Genomic DNA, 17,174 nt, shown 5'->3' with positions numbered 1-17,174 from the left:
AAAATGTGTTCACTCAATGGTTTTGTACTGGAACAAGCATGTTTTCATGTTGTAAACATGTTTACATGCCTAAATTGTACATACTAAATGTATGGGATAATTTTTTAAAGCTTCATAACTCACTTGTTCTTGCCTGTGCAACAGCTTTTTTGATTATATTTCAGAAGGCTCAGTCTCACATATCAATGGTGTTTGACCTACGTAGTTTCCTATTATTACCAGCTGTTAGTAGTTACTAACACATGGGCATGCGTGCCACGTGCTACTCTACGCATGCGCATGAAAAATCTTATAAATACCCACCACACCTCACACCTTCAACCTTTTTCTTAGCTCACCGCTGTTGGTTGAACACGTGTTTCTTTGCGACTTGTTTCTTCTACTGCTACCAGCTATGAGTTTGAATTTGCTGAGCGACGCTGCCCTACTTGGACGCACCCTGCAGGATCTCCAGGACCAGATGACCGCAATGGGAGATCGCAGCCCTCAGGGGAGCCTCGCAATCGTCCTCTTCGGCAGCAACAGCAATCACCCCAGTTCATGACAGGAGCCAGCCTGGAACATCAGGGTATTTGCCGTCATCGCGAATATCTGGCACCTCCTGGGCAGAAGAAATGGACATCATCCAGCCACTGGACAACGATGATGCTCCTGACGCCGACGTTTCCTGCTCCGAAGGGGCACGTGTCGTTGAGGTTAGCGAAGCTACCCAAGAGCTGCTGAAGCGAAGCTTCGAATCAATGAAAAATTCCCAAAGGCTCCAAACAAGAAACGCCTTCTCGCGGTAGCAATTACCAAGACGCCTTCGCTGGATTAAGTGATGGCATCCCAGTGTTCCAAGTCGACGAAGTCGAACGACTGGAGCCTATCCCACATTCAGGCACTCATGCTGGACGCGGTGGCACCTCTAACTGAGGTGATGGAACTTTTTCACTCCGAGGCAGACGAAGTCTCCGTCTCCTCAGAGCAAATAGCCAAGGCAGTGGAAGCCGCCATTACTTTGCTAGGCAATGCCTCTTGCCAGATGTCAGCCCTGCGGCGGACTCGTGTGCTCCAGGAGTACAACCAGGACCTGGTGGAGTGGGCCCAGAACCGGGAGGAGAAGTTCAATGAAGAGGCTCCAGCATTGTTTGGGCAGAGCTTCCCCAAAGATGTGTCCGAGTATCTGGACCAGGTGGCTTCTCTGAAGAAAGCCAAAGCAACTGCCAACCCTTCCTCCTCATCGGGTTTTCGGAAGGCTTACTCATACCGACCAGCCAACAAACAGGGATACCGGCACTCCCAAAAGCAACGTCCAGCACCATACCCACAAGTCCGCCAGCTAGGGAGTCACCCAAAGAAGCCACAGAAATGACAGTTATTGCCAATAAATGCACCTGTATGTACAGTAGATGCACATGTATGCTATGTTTTGACGAAGTCTTCAACATCTGCAAACCCTACATTACTGAAAGCAATGGGGATGGGGTTAGTGGTTCCACCAAAGGCAAAGGAGCCTTTAATGGTGGCAGGGAGACTGGCTTCCTTTGTAGACACCTGGAAGGTGTTGACAAAGGACACTTGGGTATTGAATGCCATAGAAGGGTATCAAATACCCCTTGTGGGGACTCCCACCCAACTTCAAATACCCCAAAAAGGGGTGTTCTCCCAAGAACACAAAGCTCTATTATTAGAGGAGATGCAGGAACTCCTCCAAAAAGGAGCAATTATCCCACAATCCGGAAATGCAACCGGTTTTGTCTCCATCCTCTTCCTAGTACCGAAGAAGAACGGTCAAATGAGGGTGATCAACCTGAAACGGTTGAATCACTGGGTGGAGACCCCCACTTCAGTGGAGACCCCCCACTTCAAGATGGAGGGAATTCCTACCCTTCAGGATCTCCTCCGCCAAGGGGACTGGATAGTGAAAGTGGATTTGAAGGATGCCTACTTCACCATCCCCATCCACCAGAAATACCTGAGGTTCATGGTGGACGGGACCTGCTACCAGTTCACCTGCCTGCCATTCGGCCTGTCTTGCGCCCCATGGACTTTCACCAAGGTGGTGGCAACATCACCTGACCCAATGGAATGGGAAAACTACCATTCGGAAATCAGTGCAGATAGTGATCCAGTCCGACGCTTCCCTCTCAGGATGGGGAACAGTGTGCAACGGGGTGAGCACGGGAGGCTCATGGACCCCACAACAACTACTCCACATCAACTGCCTAGAATTGTTGGCAGCAGACCTGGCCTTGAAATCATTTCTAAAGGATCAGCAGCAAGTGGCAGTCCTGCTACAGTTGGACAACTCCACAGCTGTGGCATACATCAACAACCTGGGGGGAACCATCTCCCCAGCACTCAAAGCTCTGGCGAGAACACTGTGGTTGTGGGCCCTGGTGAGGGACATCACAATCATAGCCCAACACATCCCAGGTGTGTCCAACACTGTAGCAGACTGCGAGTCCAGGATGGAGAGGGACAGGTCAGATTGGATGTTGGCTCCTCAAGTGTTCCACAAGATCAACGAAGCCCTGAGACCTCTAGAGATCGACTTATCCGCTTCACGGCTGACTTACCAGCTGCCACGGTTTTTCAGCTGGAGGCCAGACCCCCAAGCAGCAGCAGTGGATGCCTTTCAACAGGACTGGAGTCAGTTGAGAGGGTATGCCAACCCCCCATGGTGCCTGGTGGGACAAGTACTGAGCAAGGTGGAATCCCAACAGGCTCAGGTAATTCTGGTAGCCCCAGTGTGGAGAGCCCAGACATGGTATCCTGTCCTACTCAGGATGTTGAGAGATTACCCTCGCCTTCTCTCTCTTCAGGAGGTTCAAATGCAGAGGGGGAAACAACTGAGGAAGTTGGAGGTCACCCCACAACTAGCCGTCTGGCCTGTCTCCGGGCAAAGTTCCGAGACAGCTGCCTTTCTTCAGAGGCTTCAAACCTCATGTTGGCCTCCTGGAGGTCAAAGTCCTCACAAACATATGACTCCTTGTTTAACAAGTGGATACGCTGGTGTGGTGAACGCCATAGAGATCCTGTTTCTGGCCCTATAGCAGATGTGGCTAATTTCCTGGCCCATTTGTTTGAGGAGGGCTACCAATCACGATCATTGAATTCCTTCAGATCGGCCATTTCATCAGTTCACGATCCAGTGGACGGGGTAGAGGTGGGTAAACACCCCACAATCAGCAGACTCTTGAAGGGAGCTTTTCACTCTAGGCCACCTCTCCCTAGGTACACCTCTACATGGAATGTACAGGTGGTATTACAGTACTTAGAGGGTTTGGGCCCTTCGAATACCTTACCTCGTAAGCAGTTGACATTTAAACTTACAATGTTAATGTGCCTTACCAGACCATCACGCTCCGCAGACTTAGCCTTCAGCTGGACAGACGTCAGTATAAACCAGAAGGAGTTGTTTTCTTACCCTCAGCACTGGCCAAGCAGTCATCACAGGGTAGAGAATTGCGGGAGTTCTTTTTTCCGTCTTTTCCTCACAATGTGTCCAGTGGAGACTCTTCGTTGTTATGAACAAGCCACGGCTTCTCTACGGCCTGAGGATACTAGCAAATTGTTTGTGGCTATTGTTAAGCCTCATAAGCCTGTCGCTTCATGCACTATTGCTCAATGGTTACGGGAAACATTAAAGCTAGCAGGTATTGATGTATCGATTTTTGCAGGTCATTCAACTAGAAGAGCTTCCACATCAGCAGCCGCAGGAGCTGGTGTTACAACTGCTGATATTATGAAAGCTGCAGACTGGAGCACAGAGTCAGTTTTCAGGAGACATTATTATTGTCCATCCCATGATGCTTCCTTTGGTAGAGCAGTGTTATCTACATCATCTCCTGGTTAGACCTAACCTTATAGTATTCATGGTAGCTGTCTTATTTGAGATGGGCTCGACTTCACCTTGTTGGAACTACAAACAACACCATTGATATGTGAGACTGAGCCTTCTGAAATATAATTTCCAAATGGCTCAGATCACCAACTGATTGTATGCTATTTGGGATTATATGAAGAAGGCGAAGTCGAGCATATCAATGGTCCCACCCACCCTACCCTAACCAAATTGGTTCGCTAATCCAAAGGTCAAAGGTGTGAGGTGTGGTGGGTATTTATAAGAGTTTTCATGCGCATGCGTAGAGTAGCATGTGGCACGCATGCCCATGTGTTAGTAACTACTAACAGCTGGTAATAATAGGAAACTAGGTCAAACACCCTTGATATGTGAGACTGAGCCTTCTTCATATAATCCCAAATAGCATGCAATCACTTCGTGATCTGAGCCATTCGGAAATTAATAGTTCCAGCATTTAAAGGGCTTCACTGCACAACTAAATGTTTGGGCAGCTAGCCCATGTAACAAGAGTTATTAATAAGAAAGGAAGGCTCGGGTGAACAGCGGAACAAACTAAGTGTTCATTTAACGTTCTCCAAGTAGCCCAGTAAACACACTTTTAATCTATGTGTACTTGTAGGCTGTAAGAATTAAGTTACCCCACCTAGTGTTGCCATGCATACCCATATTGTGTAAACACGCATTTCCAAAAAGTTTTCTGTGGGTTTAAGGGTTAAGGAAAAATGGCTAATGTTACTAGCAAGAGGATCTGCTTAGATGTGGCAACACACTCATTTGTGCCACTGTTTTCTTGAGTGAGCTGGAGTTGTCAGATCCTTACTACATTTTACTATTAGATGAATAGCAGACACATTGCCACAATATATATTTCATAAATGAACTGTTTTAGTGTTATTTCACATAATCATTTATCATAGGCTAATTATACCCTTAGCAATTGGTAAACAACACTTACTGATGTCCAGTCAGTTTACAAATACAAAACTCTCTTGGTACAATAACGCATACCTGTTTCACATTCTTGGATGATTCCGTGGTCATCTTCAACCTCTTAACTGATGGACCTTCCCAGCTACATCAAACCAAATATGAGCAGATTAAATGTATAAGTATCAATACACACAACATGCACAATTATCATGACACAGCCTGGTATGGATACCCCATACATAGAAACCTTAGTAATTTCCTAGTAGGCTATTCATTGAAAATCAAATGTGCAAACTATTCAATGAGCAAAGTACATTTGAGGAGTGGTAAACGATAGGTGTGATTAAGCACTTATGGACATGTATTCAATAAATGGTGACTTATGCAAGCCCTGTTCAAATCCAAGCTGCAAACACTACCCGACCTTTGATCAACAATTTTTATAGCAAACAACATTAGTACTAGATGAATAAAAAATTGAAAATTTACGATATAATGCAATTCCGCGCAAGACAACAAACTGCTCACCTTCAAACTACACTTGCATTGATGTAGAGGGATGCCTTGAAGCCCAGGGTGATTGTAATGCTGAATTCCGAACAGTGTTAGATGGCGATTTTCCTTTAAAAGGGCCATATTTTCGTCGTAATCCAACATCAGTCGTCCTCCAATCAAAAAACACATGGCAAAATCGAAATCAGCATATACGGTTTGCCCAGGAACACTTTCTTCATCCTAATCTGCCACAGATTCACACAGAAACACTCAGAAACTTTGGCTATCACCGGTGCCGTATTCCTCCAATTAGAATTACGTACGCAATTATTTGTATGGGATTCCTATGGGGATTTTTATTTCTCAGACTTTGATTTGACGTATTTCAATAAATACCGCATGGATTTTAATCCAGTAAAGTGCATTACGAATTACTGAGTACATTAACTGGAACTGCAGCTTGTGAAACATTTATTGAAGGTGTGTAATTTAAGTAGCAAAATTATGTGTGAAAAATTGGTTGATTGGAAATTGCTACTAACAGGACCACGCGATCCAAACCGGACAAATAGCCTGGTGAAATCGGCACACAGAACCAAACGAATAGCCACTACGTACGTTTATTAACATGTTTCCAATCCATGTTACGTATATCTACGGTTTCACAGAACTCCTACCCTAGTCTCGTGCCCAGACCGCTTTTTTTATTTTTGTGTGGGGGCGGTGAAAAAAAGGGTCTGTTGGATCTCCAATACATTTTTTGTGCAGCCAGATCTACACCTTTTGGGGATCGTTGATTAGTGGTGATGAATAGCAAAGGCCTGTTAACGAAGCAACAATAGGAAATATGGCGCGCCTTTGCTTGGCAAGGCTGCATCCTTGGGTAGGTCCTATTGTCGCTTCGTTAACAAGCCTTTGCTATTCATCACCACTAATCAACGATCCCCAAAAGTTGTAGATTCAGCTGTACAAAAGATGTATTGGAGATCCACCAGACCCTTTTTTCTCCGCCCCCACACAAAAAGAAAGAAGTGGTCTGGGCACGAGACTACCCCTACCCTATTACCAAGAGTTCATAATATAAAGAGGGAGGGAGAGTGTCCAACACTGTATTACCTGGTCAAAACACACTGGGTTCAAAGATTACATATCTTGAATATTTCAGTATACTTCAGTATAATTCCATACAAATTCGTCACCTGGCTTCACCTACTGAAGAGCGTTGATAGGTGTTGATTTATCAAGGGAAGTATTCTTAGTGCTTTGCTTTAATAGAATTAACACCCTTTCAGTAGTGATTTAATAAGTTTTGGTGCTGATAGTCATTTGCGCAATCTTTGAACGCAGTGTGTTTTGATCAGGTAATACAGTGTTGGATACTCTCCCTCCCTCTCTATATTATGAACTCTTGCTATTATTGAGTCGCTTTTCTCATCTTAGTTTGCAAGAAATGTGAGAAAGTTCAAAGAACCGTGTTACTCCATCACTATTTTTTAACATTTAATATTGCGGATAAATCCTGAGCATATATGACAAACTAATTTTCGCGCCCAGTGCATAAGGTATAAATCAGACACCTTAACTCTCACGCATTACGCGTGAGACACACTCATTGACACACTCATTGGATTGTTGTCTCACACATGGTTTTCCATCTCACGCATTGCAATTCCTGGAAATTAAGCTCTTATGTAAGTTAATTTCACTTCAAACCCCTTGGAAAAGCACTAAACAGTGCTCTAATGGCTAAAATGGAGGAGTATAACTGAAAATAGCCAGACAGTTGCGAAATTTGCAATTTTTACAGGAATTTTTCTAAGACGAGACCTCACGCATAAGTAAGCAAATCTCACTCATTTTAACCTCAGGTCTCACTCCTAGTGCACTTTACAGGTTGAGGTCTCTGTATAAATCTATGAAGTAAACGTTTCCTTGAATAAGAAGCGATTAATTACAACAAAGCACACGACAAATGAGATGACATTACAACAAAAAAAACTTTAACCTTGATGATGAGTCCACTAACGACCGACAATTCAAATTCGCCTCGAAACTTCTAGACAAGAGCACATGATAAATGAGATAAATAAAATAACTCTTACCTTGAGGATGAAAGTATAAGTCTATAGATCTAGTATTCACGCGATTGAATCGCTAACTACCGACAATTCAAATTCGGCTACTCTCGAAACTTCTAGAAAACGACTAGACTAGCCACACAAACCTGATGAACCTGTTTTAAACGAGGCGCGCCCAAGAACGCCCGATGTGGGTACTACACCTGGACTTCAAAAGGCATGAAAGGGTAGTGGTAAAACCAGGAACGGAGAATAGGAAACGGGAAACGAGAAATGGAGAAATGCAATTCCCGGCTTCGCTGCAGAAGACTCATTCATTTGTAATTGAAGGGATAGCACTCATAGCAGAGCACAGATTTTCTCACGACTGCCGGCTGAAGTAGCAGTGACTGCTGTATTAGAGTGTTTTGCAACTCAATTACTAAAAAAGCATAAGGTAAGCATACAACTGTACAATGTCTTGGTACAATATCAAATCTATCAATTAAATAAGTCCAAAGGATGAGTGCAGCCTAGTAGTCATGAATGACTTTTCTTGATTCAACAGCATGCTGGACCAGCTATCCTGGCCAACTTCAGAACAAAAGAAGAAAATGTCTTAAACTACTTATGCTCTTTAAATCGATTCACGGTCTTGTTGAAGTCTCATCATTTACTCTAACTCCGTTAACCTCATTCCTTTTTTTTAACAAAAAAAGGAAGAAGAACCGGCCCTAGTTGGCACTCCCATCCACCACACTCTACACTAAGATGTTCTATAAAATAAGTTTAACCCAGGCCCGTAGCCACGGGGGGTTCGGAAGAACCGCCCTCTTGGGGAAAAGGTCCACAATTTTAGTATACAGGTCCAAATTTTCAGTAGCAAAAGTCCATTAACTCCAGTTTAATAAACACCACTAATAAGAAGCTAAATTAAGTGCTCCGAGTAGTTGGCTCATTCAGTGCTTGTAATGCAATGCAAGATCGAGATACTCTAATAGAGCAGTCAACCACCCTAATAGAACAATCAACTCCAATAAAACAATCACTCTAATAGAACAGTCACAATTACGTTTTCTTCTAAAATCTGTATGTAATTACTTAATTTATTTACAAACCATGTTTGTTGTCTAAACAGAACTTTCATAATATAAAAATTTTGGTGGGCAAGCCCCTCCCATGCAGAGCCCATAAATAGCATCCATGCTTCAATGCACGATCCAACAGTGTGCTCAATCTTTCCCATTCTTATTCACTGTGTCATTCCAATATATTATAGACACAGATGGTATAATCACAGATGGTATAATTACAGTAGTAGTAGAGATATTTCCCAGATGTCATCCAAATAGCTGGTCTTGAGCCTACCTAAAAATTGTTATTTTTATTGACTGAAATGCCACTAAATTCAACCTTTTAGTGTCTATTTCAAGAAATTTCCTGGGGGGCATGCCCCCAGACCCCCTAGTTTTTCGCACACCTATAAAAAGGGCCTAAAAAAGGTCCACTTTTTTTATCTAAAAGAGCCTACCCAGATAAAAGTCTGGCTATGGCCCTGAACCTAACCCTACACCTACAGAGCTACTGAAACAGAACCTACAGAACGCAGAATAGAACACAGAATAAAAAGAAAAGAAAAAAGGAATGGACTCCCTTAAGGCTTAACCTCATGTACTTGCGGTCACACTCGTTGTTATGCTATCAGTCCATCCATTAGAACTGAAACATATTTACATTCTTTCTTGACTTTAGCAGCAAAATTATGGAATGATCTACCTCAATCGCTAATGATGTTGATGATTTGTGCAAGAACTTGAACTCTACATATACCCCTCGCACCCCCTGTATGATTATCTGTGTTTGAAAATTCTTTTAGACAGTAATTATTAAATTTCTGTTGATGAATAATGCATATCACCCTCGCGGCATCCTCGGCAGTATCAGTGGCTTAAGTTGAAGTGACTGCTCTATCACAGTATGATCAGAGTATTATTACAGGTTTAACATCATTACAAGCTTCTGAGAATTTTTTAATACAGTGGTATACATGCCAGCTTGGATATAAGCCTTAATGTCATAATAGTGGTAGTGCATTTGCTAGCTGACTATAATTATAATCTAGCCACTGATACCGCCAGGATGATGATCTGCATTACTATGATCCACCATCAGAAATTTTACCCAAGATATTATACAATTGCCATTCTGTTAGTTCTGTTATATATGCTTATGATTTTTTTAGCAATTGAGTTGCAAAACACTCTAATACAGCAGTCACTGCTACTTTGGCCACCGAAGTCGAGAAAATCTGTGCTCTGAAACCCCTTCAATTATACAAATGAAGAGTGTTCTGCAGTGAAGGAATTTCATTTCCACCCATTTCCCGTTTCCTATTTCTCCGTTCCTGGTTTTACCACTACCCACTTCAAAAACTGGTGAACAATATCCGTAGATAAACCTGATTAACCAGTTTTGGCACGTGACTTTCAACAGTCATTATTCTATTAAATGCACATTGCCTTTATGTTTCAGGTGAGTAGTTTACGAGGTAGTATATGAAGCACTGTAGTTGTTGTATTGTTGTACGACAGTGAAGAATCGTGTTTTTGTTATTTAGCCAGTGTAATTGGAATTTAGCTCGGAATTTAGTTAGAAATCCACCAGCATATAACTTATTTGTGGCTAGGTGTATCTACCTACAATTTCTCTGCATGAGAAATATTGTAAAGTTATACATTCTACAAACTTGGCTACTATTTGGTCAACGTTTGGAGAAACCAACAACATGGTTAGTGGTTTAGTTGTGAAGTATTAATAACTATTTGTGGCATGTAATTACACAAATTAGAAGACCAAACCCTCCAAAACTTGTTCACTATCACAAAACTAGACGGAGAAGTTCAGTTCAGTAATCCACTTCCTGATAAACAAACAACGTACAAGATTCAGTCATCTGACACTAGTAACATTGTTGATGGTGACTATTTGAACACTGGGTCATGTGTGTTACATACTAATAGTGAGGAGGTAAACCATTCTAGTCCATTAACAATGGAGCCATTATGATCCACTTGATACAGTGCCCTCTGTACATATTAAGTCACCACCAAAATCTGTCTCTGCTCCTAACATGACATCACAGTCCAACACTCATCATGTCCCGTTATGCAAGTTCCAAATTCCTGGAAGTGAGTAGTTTACGATATAAGTGTAAACTTGATCATTTTCACTTCAAGGTGCTATACCTTAGGTCACGTGCACCTCACACTGACTAGGCTTGAGCCTATTATGCTCAAAATTTTACCTATTGTTCCCTCCAGATTATCCTTCACCTATTCTTCTTTTTTTATTCTTGTGTCTAGCCTATTATTCCAAAATAATTTTCTGTAGCTAGTCACTTAGTTTTCAAGATGCTGATCTACGTAGTTTTGTCAGAATTAATTAATGGCCACAAATGAAGTGCTTCCTCTTTTACGTCATTAATTTTTCTAGCCGTAAGTAGTTACAACAGACTTGGAATAGCTATTTGCAGACTGCAGTATTATTTTAATTCAAGTGTTTTAAATTATTGGTGTATTATGGTTGTGGCTACATACTAAGATAATGATCAAAGACTTCAGTACTCGTATAATAATGTCAGCTATATCACTCTTAGTAGCTTAACTCCTTCTTCTAGCTAATAAAGAATAGACACGCCCCATAATTCCACAGATTATTCCCGTGGACATCCAATAATTCTAAAATTATCCTTTAACCATCCTATTGTTCCAGAATTATTCCCACGGTATTGGTGACCTATTATTCTCAAAATTATGCTGGCATAATAGGTGCAAGCCTAACATTGACACTTGGCCACCTCACACCTCATTAACATGGTCACCTCACACCTAATTAACATGGTCACTTCACACTGACACATAGGGACCTGCCGATTATGCTGGCATATATCATAACAGGTGCATGAAAGCATTGAGCATACTGCTAGCAGCTAGTGCAGTATCCATAGGCTTATCGAAATAGCTATCACAGAAAGATCAATATAATATGATCCAAAGGAACAGTCTGTAACTTTAATAGAACAATCACATAGCTGACTGTTCTATCAGAGTATACTGTAATTAGCTATTTTTGCTGTAAAATAATCTTCGTATGCAAAATTTGTATGAAAATTTTTATACAAGATCAAACTACTTTAATAGAGCAGTCATTTATGTAAATCATATGAAAATAGTTTTACACAAAAAATTTTATCACAAAATTTTTTTGCGCGAAAATAAAGCAAATTATGGTATAGATTTTTTTCTGTGATATGCATTTGGACAAGTAAGTTTGTGCTTCAGCCACTTACTATAAATTATTAGCAGGGCATGAGAACTGAGGCATACATAATTTGAGCATAATAGGTAAGTATTGAAGATAGATTTAAGCATAATGGGTGAATTTTTGAGCAGTGTGTGCAGCATAGCATAATAGGAGCATAATCAGTGGGTCCCTACTGACACATGGTCACCTCACACTGTCACCTCACGCTCACACTAGGGCACTCAAAAGACTGCTGTGTAAATCACAATCAGATCATCTGATTGTACCAAATTTTTTTTTTGCTATAATAATTTTTGTATGCAAAAACCTTTTTACATAAGATTGAAGTACTCTAATAGAGCAGTCATTCACGTAAATCATGCAAAAATATTTGTACATGAAAACTCTTTTATCATGCACGAATTACGGTAACTGACATATGTGATTGATGTCATGTGATGTAATATGATGTCATGATCATTAAATAATAATATATACAAATGAGATAATGGTGGGAATAAAAACAGTTTTTGATGATAAAAATACAATAACAAGGCATTGTTTGTTGTTCATGAAGGAGTAGAGTTGTTCACATCACTATTTGATGGGCTAGCATGAGGTCCTGCCCCTAATTGTTGTTGACTGTGTTTGGGCTTACAACTAGAATGTGCCTTTAATCCAGTCAATAAGCAGTCACATGATAAGGCACCTGCTCCACAATCACAAAAAAACCTGTAACACACAAACACCCATTACTTCTATTTAAAGATGCTACCTAATAAGGACAAAAATTATGTTATTGACACTTTGCTATATTTAGTATGCTAATCATATCAAAAACTTCGTCGCATTTTCTGTACATTTAATTTTTACGAATTAAAATTACGGAAAATAACACCATCTTTTAAACAACGCATCATAACGTCCGCATACTTCAGTTTACGGAGATGGGGTTGCATTTTTCAGAATCATTGATAAATTGCACATCGAGTGATATGTAAGATTTTGCATAGCGACCAATGGAAAAGAGAGGAGAGAGCATTGTATGGCGAATTTACGCATCCAGGTACAAAATTGTACTGTGAAAAAACCTTGTTTTTTTTGTATGTTTTGTGATGTATCTTTGTAGAATGGCCAGTTAAGCCATTTGTTCGGGTGGAATGTTAATCTGTACGATTCAACTCATTGAATGAGACCAAGTTTAGCAAATTTGGTAAGGGAAACCCATCGTACTTTTTAAGGTTTGCGTATACTGAAGTAACGAATTTCTCCCATGAGAGGGTGCTCCAGCACCGGGCCCAACTATTTTATTGGGGTACTTCAAAGCTGTATTGCACAATAGTTGTCACATGAACTTCCAGAAATTTGTCAGTCACGACCAAAATACTCTAATAGAGCAATCACCCCAATAGAGCAGTCACTCTAATACAACAGTCAGCATGTATTAAAATAAAATTAATAGTACTAGTATTTAATTTACAGCTAAAACTACCAAAAATGCCTCCAAATTCAATCTCCTGACACCTAATTTACAAAACTTTCCTGGGGGGGAGGGGGGCATGCCCCCAGACCCCCCTAGAATTAGCTAGCATGCTTTGCATGCTACTACCAAACATAAATTTTGGACACCCCCAACTGTAGCATCCTTCCGCCTCCTATGCAGTGGATATGTCCACCTTTATAAATTCCTAGATCTGCCACTGCTCACATGAGTCATAAAAGGACTGATAGAAAATTTAATGGCAAATCAAACAAAAGTTGTTGCAAGATGATAGGAGCAACCACCATCGAGTTATGGATAATATTACAAAGATACATAAAATGGTTTGCATGAGAGCTATTTATACGACTAGTTTTGGCCTCACCATTTAGCATTAGGGTAAAACTCTAGGTATCATATTAATCCTTATTACATATATCACAAGTCAACAAGCAAATTCATTGTCTTATTCATGATAGGTGATTAAGGTACGTATCTAGATAATCTTTTTATCTTCCAGCTCTATATACTGTCTATATTAGGGATCATGGAGATTTGGGTTTTCCTAGCCAAAATGTTTACCCAAAAACCAGCTTCACAACTCCATCCTGGCACCTTGGCAGTATTGGTTAGGTATAACCAAGCCCAAAAGTGCCTTCAGTACAATCCTAAAGGCTTCCAATAAATCGTTACGAAATTAAAAAAAGCATTCAGTGCAATTTTCTACTGACTAACTTCCTGATGTCTTCAGCAAAGTGTAACTCGATAACGACTAAGGCTATGGGCTTGATTTTTTCACTGTTCGATGTCACTTTGTGCCGAGATGTGCCGTTTGGCATACCGCATACATACAATGCACATATCATGGACTTACCTTTGTCCTCTTTTCTGTCCCATTTCTTTTTGCTGACAGACCAAGGTGTTGTAAACGGGAATCATCCATATTTTCTGTGGTGACCGGATTGATTGCAGAGACAATTCTAACACACTGTTCTTCATTTGTAATGCTGTGTAACAGGCTGAACATAGCTGGAAAGCGAAGTGTAATGGCTGCTACACTTTCAAGGCAGTAATTGATAGTTAGGATGTGAGAAACGTTGTGTTTTTGTGGTGACTGGATTGCTGCAGAGGCACTTCTACTGTTTTTCATCTGTAGCCCTGTGTAACAGGCTGAACATAGCTGAAAGCAAAGCGTAATGGCCACTGCACTTTCAAAGTCAAAGCAGTATTTGATAGCTGGGGTGCACGTTCAGATGAAAACATTAATTTTGGTGCCATCCTTTCTTTTTATGCGATATGTGTGGGTTCACCAGTCATAATAATGCTACAGAAAAAGTAAACAAACAAGTTTAAGGAAAATTAGGAATTTTAAGTTCGATTAGGGATCATAGAAAAAAAAGTTGGAAAACAAGGGAGATCGCTTACACCTGCAGATATACTAGTGAACATTTAATGTTCATTTAATGTTCACTAGTATATCTGCAGGTGTAGGTGACCTCCCTTGTTTCCCTACCTTTTCCCTATGATCCCTAATCGAACTTAAAATTCCTAATTTTTCCTTAAACATGTTGCATATGGTATTGTGTCTAATACCAGTCAATATTGACATGTGAGTTTCTTCTAATTGGTAAACTAACCTATCATATCTGACATACTCTACATCATGGTCTCTATGACAACTGGTGATACAGTTACAACATATTGCATCATTGTCAGATAATCCACAAGTCTTACACCTATCCCAAGGGGAGAGGGGTAATGGTGACAATATCGTGATGATGTAAGGTGATTCTCACTTGTAAAACTTGTCCATGGGATAAGAGTTGTTGCCGGACACAGAGAACAAACACTTCCCCTCAGCTATAGCCTGGTCCAGTGGTTGGCAATTACCATAAACACTGTTACCTGTATTGTGTTAATTACCATGGTAACAGTGTAGCATTGCTATATAATGCTCACCTTTCAGTTTAGGGTTTACACCGGTGGCTAAACATATCCCATGATATCTGTTACCAAAAACTTCATTATGTTCAATAGTCCCACCTGTAATATGATTACCACATGTCACATCCTGGTAGTACACCCAACCCCTCGTCATTGCATAACAAGTGTACCTGCTTAAATGCTGCGAAACCCTTAAACTGTGTTATCAAAAAGGACTTTGATATCAGTAAGAACAAATTATGAACAGCTCCCGAATGTTTGCAATTTATCTAATCCATTTCATTTTATTTCTTTAGTTAGACAAGTACAGGGAATTTTCTTGTCCATTAGTATATCTTCAGGACAGATGTAGGTGACCTCCCTTGTTTCACTATTTCTTAAAATTCCTTGTGCAATTTTTTTTACAAAATAGCTACCTATGCACGCATGCACACACACACACACATTACACACTATACTACGCACTCACACACATGCACACACTACACATACACACACTACACATATGCATATACACACACACTACACTATGCACTCACACACACACACACGCACGCACACACTACACATACACACACTATACTACGCACTCACACACACACGCACTCACACATGCGCACGTGCACACACACACTACAAACACTAGCAAGACTTCATTACTCTGAGGAGAATATCCTACCCTCGTACACCCCTGTAGAGGAGTGGATCATGTGGTTATGATGTAATGATAAAAGTGTTATGGTCTGTAATGTGAAAGCAGCCATAAAATGCAAGAATTGTTAGCACTGTGCCACAGTCATGTGACACTCAGGAGAACGTTACTCACAATGACGTGGAAAGGAGTTGTTTCTACCCATGAAGCCATGCTTGTAGTTCAATGAATAACACTCAGAGCTAGTTAACAAAGCTTGTTAGATACTCATCCAGCTGGTGGTTACCCAACTAATTTGTTCTGGGTGTGGTTGTGTACAACTGGCTGTTTTGTTGAACATATTGTGATTACAATCTTTTTTTTTTTCTTTTTTTTTTACAGTTACAATGATAATATATAAAATTACAAGGGTTATTTTACAAAACCAAATGTAAACTTTTTAAAGTCCCCTACTGTAGCTGCTGACCCATAATCAAAATTTTCAGGAATGCATGTATATCCGGTGATTGCACTCGGGCTATTAGTCTGCTATGGATCAGAAGTGTTACATATTAGCTGTAACACAGGCAATTCTAACTTTTGCCTGATATGTATTCCCTCAGCCCTTGGACTGTCAGTTAGGTATAGATATCAGGGAAAGCCATCATGCCTGTGTTACAACCATGACATAAATACACCACAGTACACACCAGCACTATTGGTGACTTCTATTCCAGCTGCTCTTCCTCCAAACACTCTGTTCTTCCTCACCACTGGTTGACTACTGGAACTGATCAATATACCTGTAGGGGGTACATGTGTAATAATTTTCCTCAGGGTACAGGAGATAATATCCTCGTTAGATCCATACGATAACAGCCTCAAGGGATAGTATTACACAATAGAAGTGATCTACGTATACAGGTTACATCATACAATCACTGTACATTAGGGATCATGGAAGTTTCGGCTACTCTGGCCAAAAACACCCCCCAAAACCAGCCTCACAATACCTTCATGGCACCTTGGTAGTACTGGTTAGGTGGAAAGGTTATACATAACTGACTGACAGACTGATGCCTTCAGACAAGTATAACTTGATAACTGCTGAGGCTATGGGATTGCACTGTTCAATGTCACTTCAACCTGACAGGTATACTGCAGTACATAATTACATACATGAAATTGACTTATATAAAGACCTATTGTACTTTGGGTGAAAAGATCAAAGTAAAAAGTGTACTTTTATTTCCATATTGTACACCTGGCTGCGCACTTCAAAGCTGGCAGGGTGCTGTACAGAAAATTGCATTGTCTTTGCAACTACCGGCCATGCGCGGTTTGAGCATGCACGTGTTTCGAATAATAAAATGCGTGCAATACAGGGTTTTGGTATTTGCTAACTAGTGATGATCCTACCATTCCTGGTATGCGTACTTGCCGTAAAAGTGTGTATAATTCCGGTTATGCAATGATTTAACTGAC

General features: G+C 40.7%; 2 protein-coding genes across 2 annotated transcripts in view; one reads left to right on the top strand and one right to left on the bottom strand.

Annotated features, from left to right (window-relative positions):
• Positions 1 to 1,456: 1,456 nt before the first annotated feature.
• On the top strand, positions 1,457 to 3,841 carry LOC136248250 (uncharacterized). The gene has a single exon (XM_066040059.1). The coding sequence runs from the start codon at positions 1,457 to 1,459 to the stop codon at positions 3,839 to 3,841; it is 2,385 nt and encodes a 794-aa protein (XP_065896131.1).
• Positions 3,842 to 12,085: 8,244 nt separating this feature from the next.
• The window catches only part of LOC136247702 (F-box only protein 11-like), a 34,324-nt gene continuing 29,235 nt past the window's right edge, over positions 12,086 to 17,174 (bottom strand). Inside the window, exons 18-22 of the mRNA XM_066039531.1 lie at positions 16,400 to 16,492; positions 15,074 to 15,157; positions 14,911 to 15,019; positions 14,752 to 14,850; positions 12,086 to 12,366 (exon numbers count right to left, since the gene is read on the bottom strand). Coding sequence (XP_065895603.1) covers positions 12,204 to 12,366; positions 14,752 to 14,850; positions 14,911 to 15,019; positions 15,074 to 15,157; positions 16,400 to 16,492 — 548 coding nt within the window. The 3' untranslated portion in view covers positions 12,086 to 12,203. The remainder of the gene's footprint in view (positions 12,367 to 14,751; positions 14,851 to 14,910; positions 15,020 to 15,073; positions 15,158 to 16,399; positions 16,493 to 17,174) is intronic.

Source organism: Dysidea avara, chromosome 2 (genome assembly GCF_963678975.1).
Source record: "Dysidea avara chromosome 2, odDysAvar1.4, whole genome shotgun sequence".
In the NCBI taxonomy this organism is placed as follows: Eukaryota; Metazoa; Porifera; class Demospongiae; order Dictyoceratida; family Dysideidae; genus Dysidea; species Dysidea avara.
This window is presented reverse-complemented; position numbering and strand designations above follow the sequence as displayed.

Coding starts and splice junctions, on each gene's coding strand:
- LOC136248250 (XM_066040059.1), top strand. CDS start 1,457: ATGGGGATGGGGTTAGTGGTTCCACCAAAGGCAAAGGAGCCTTTAATG.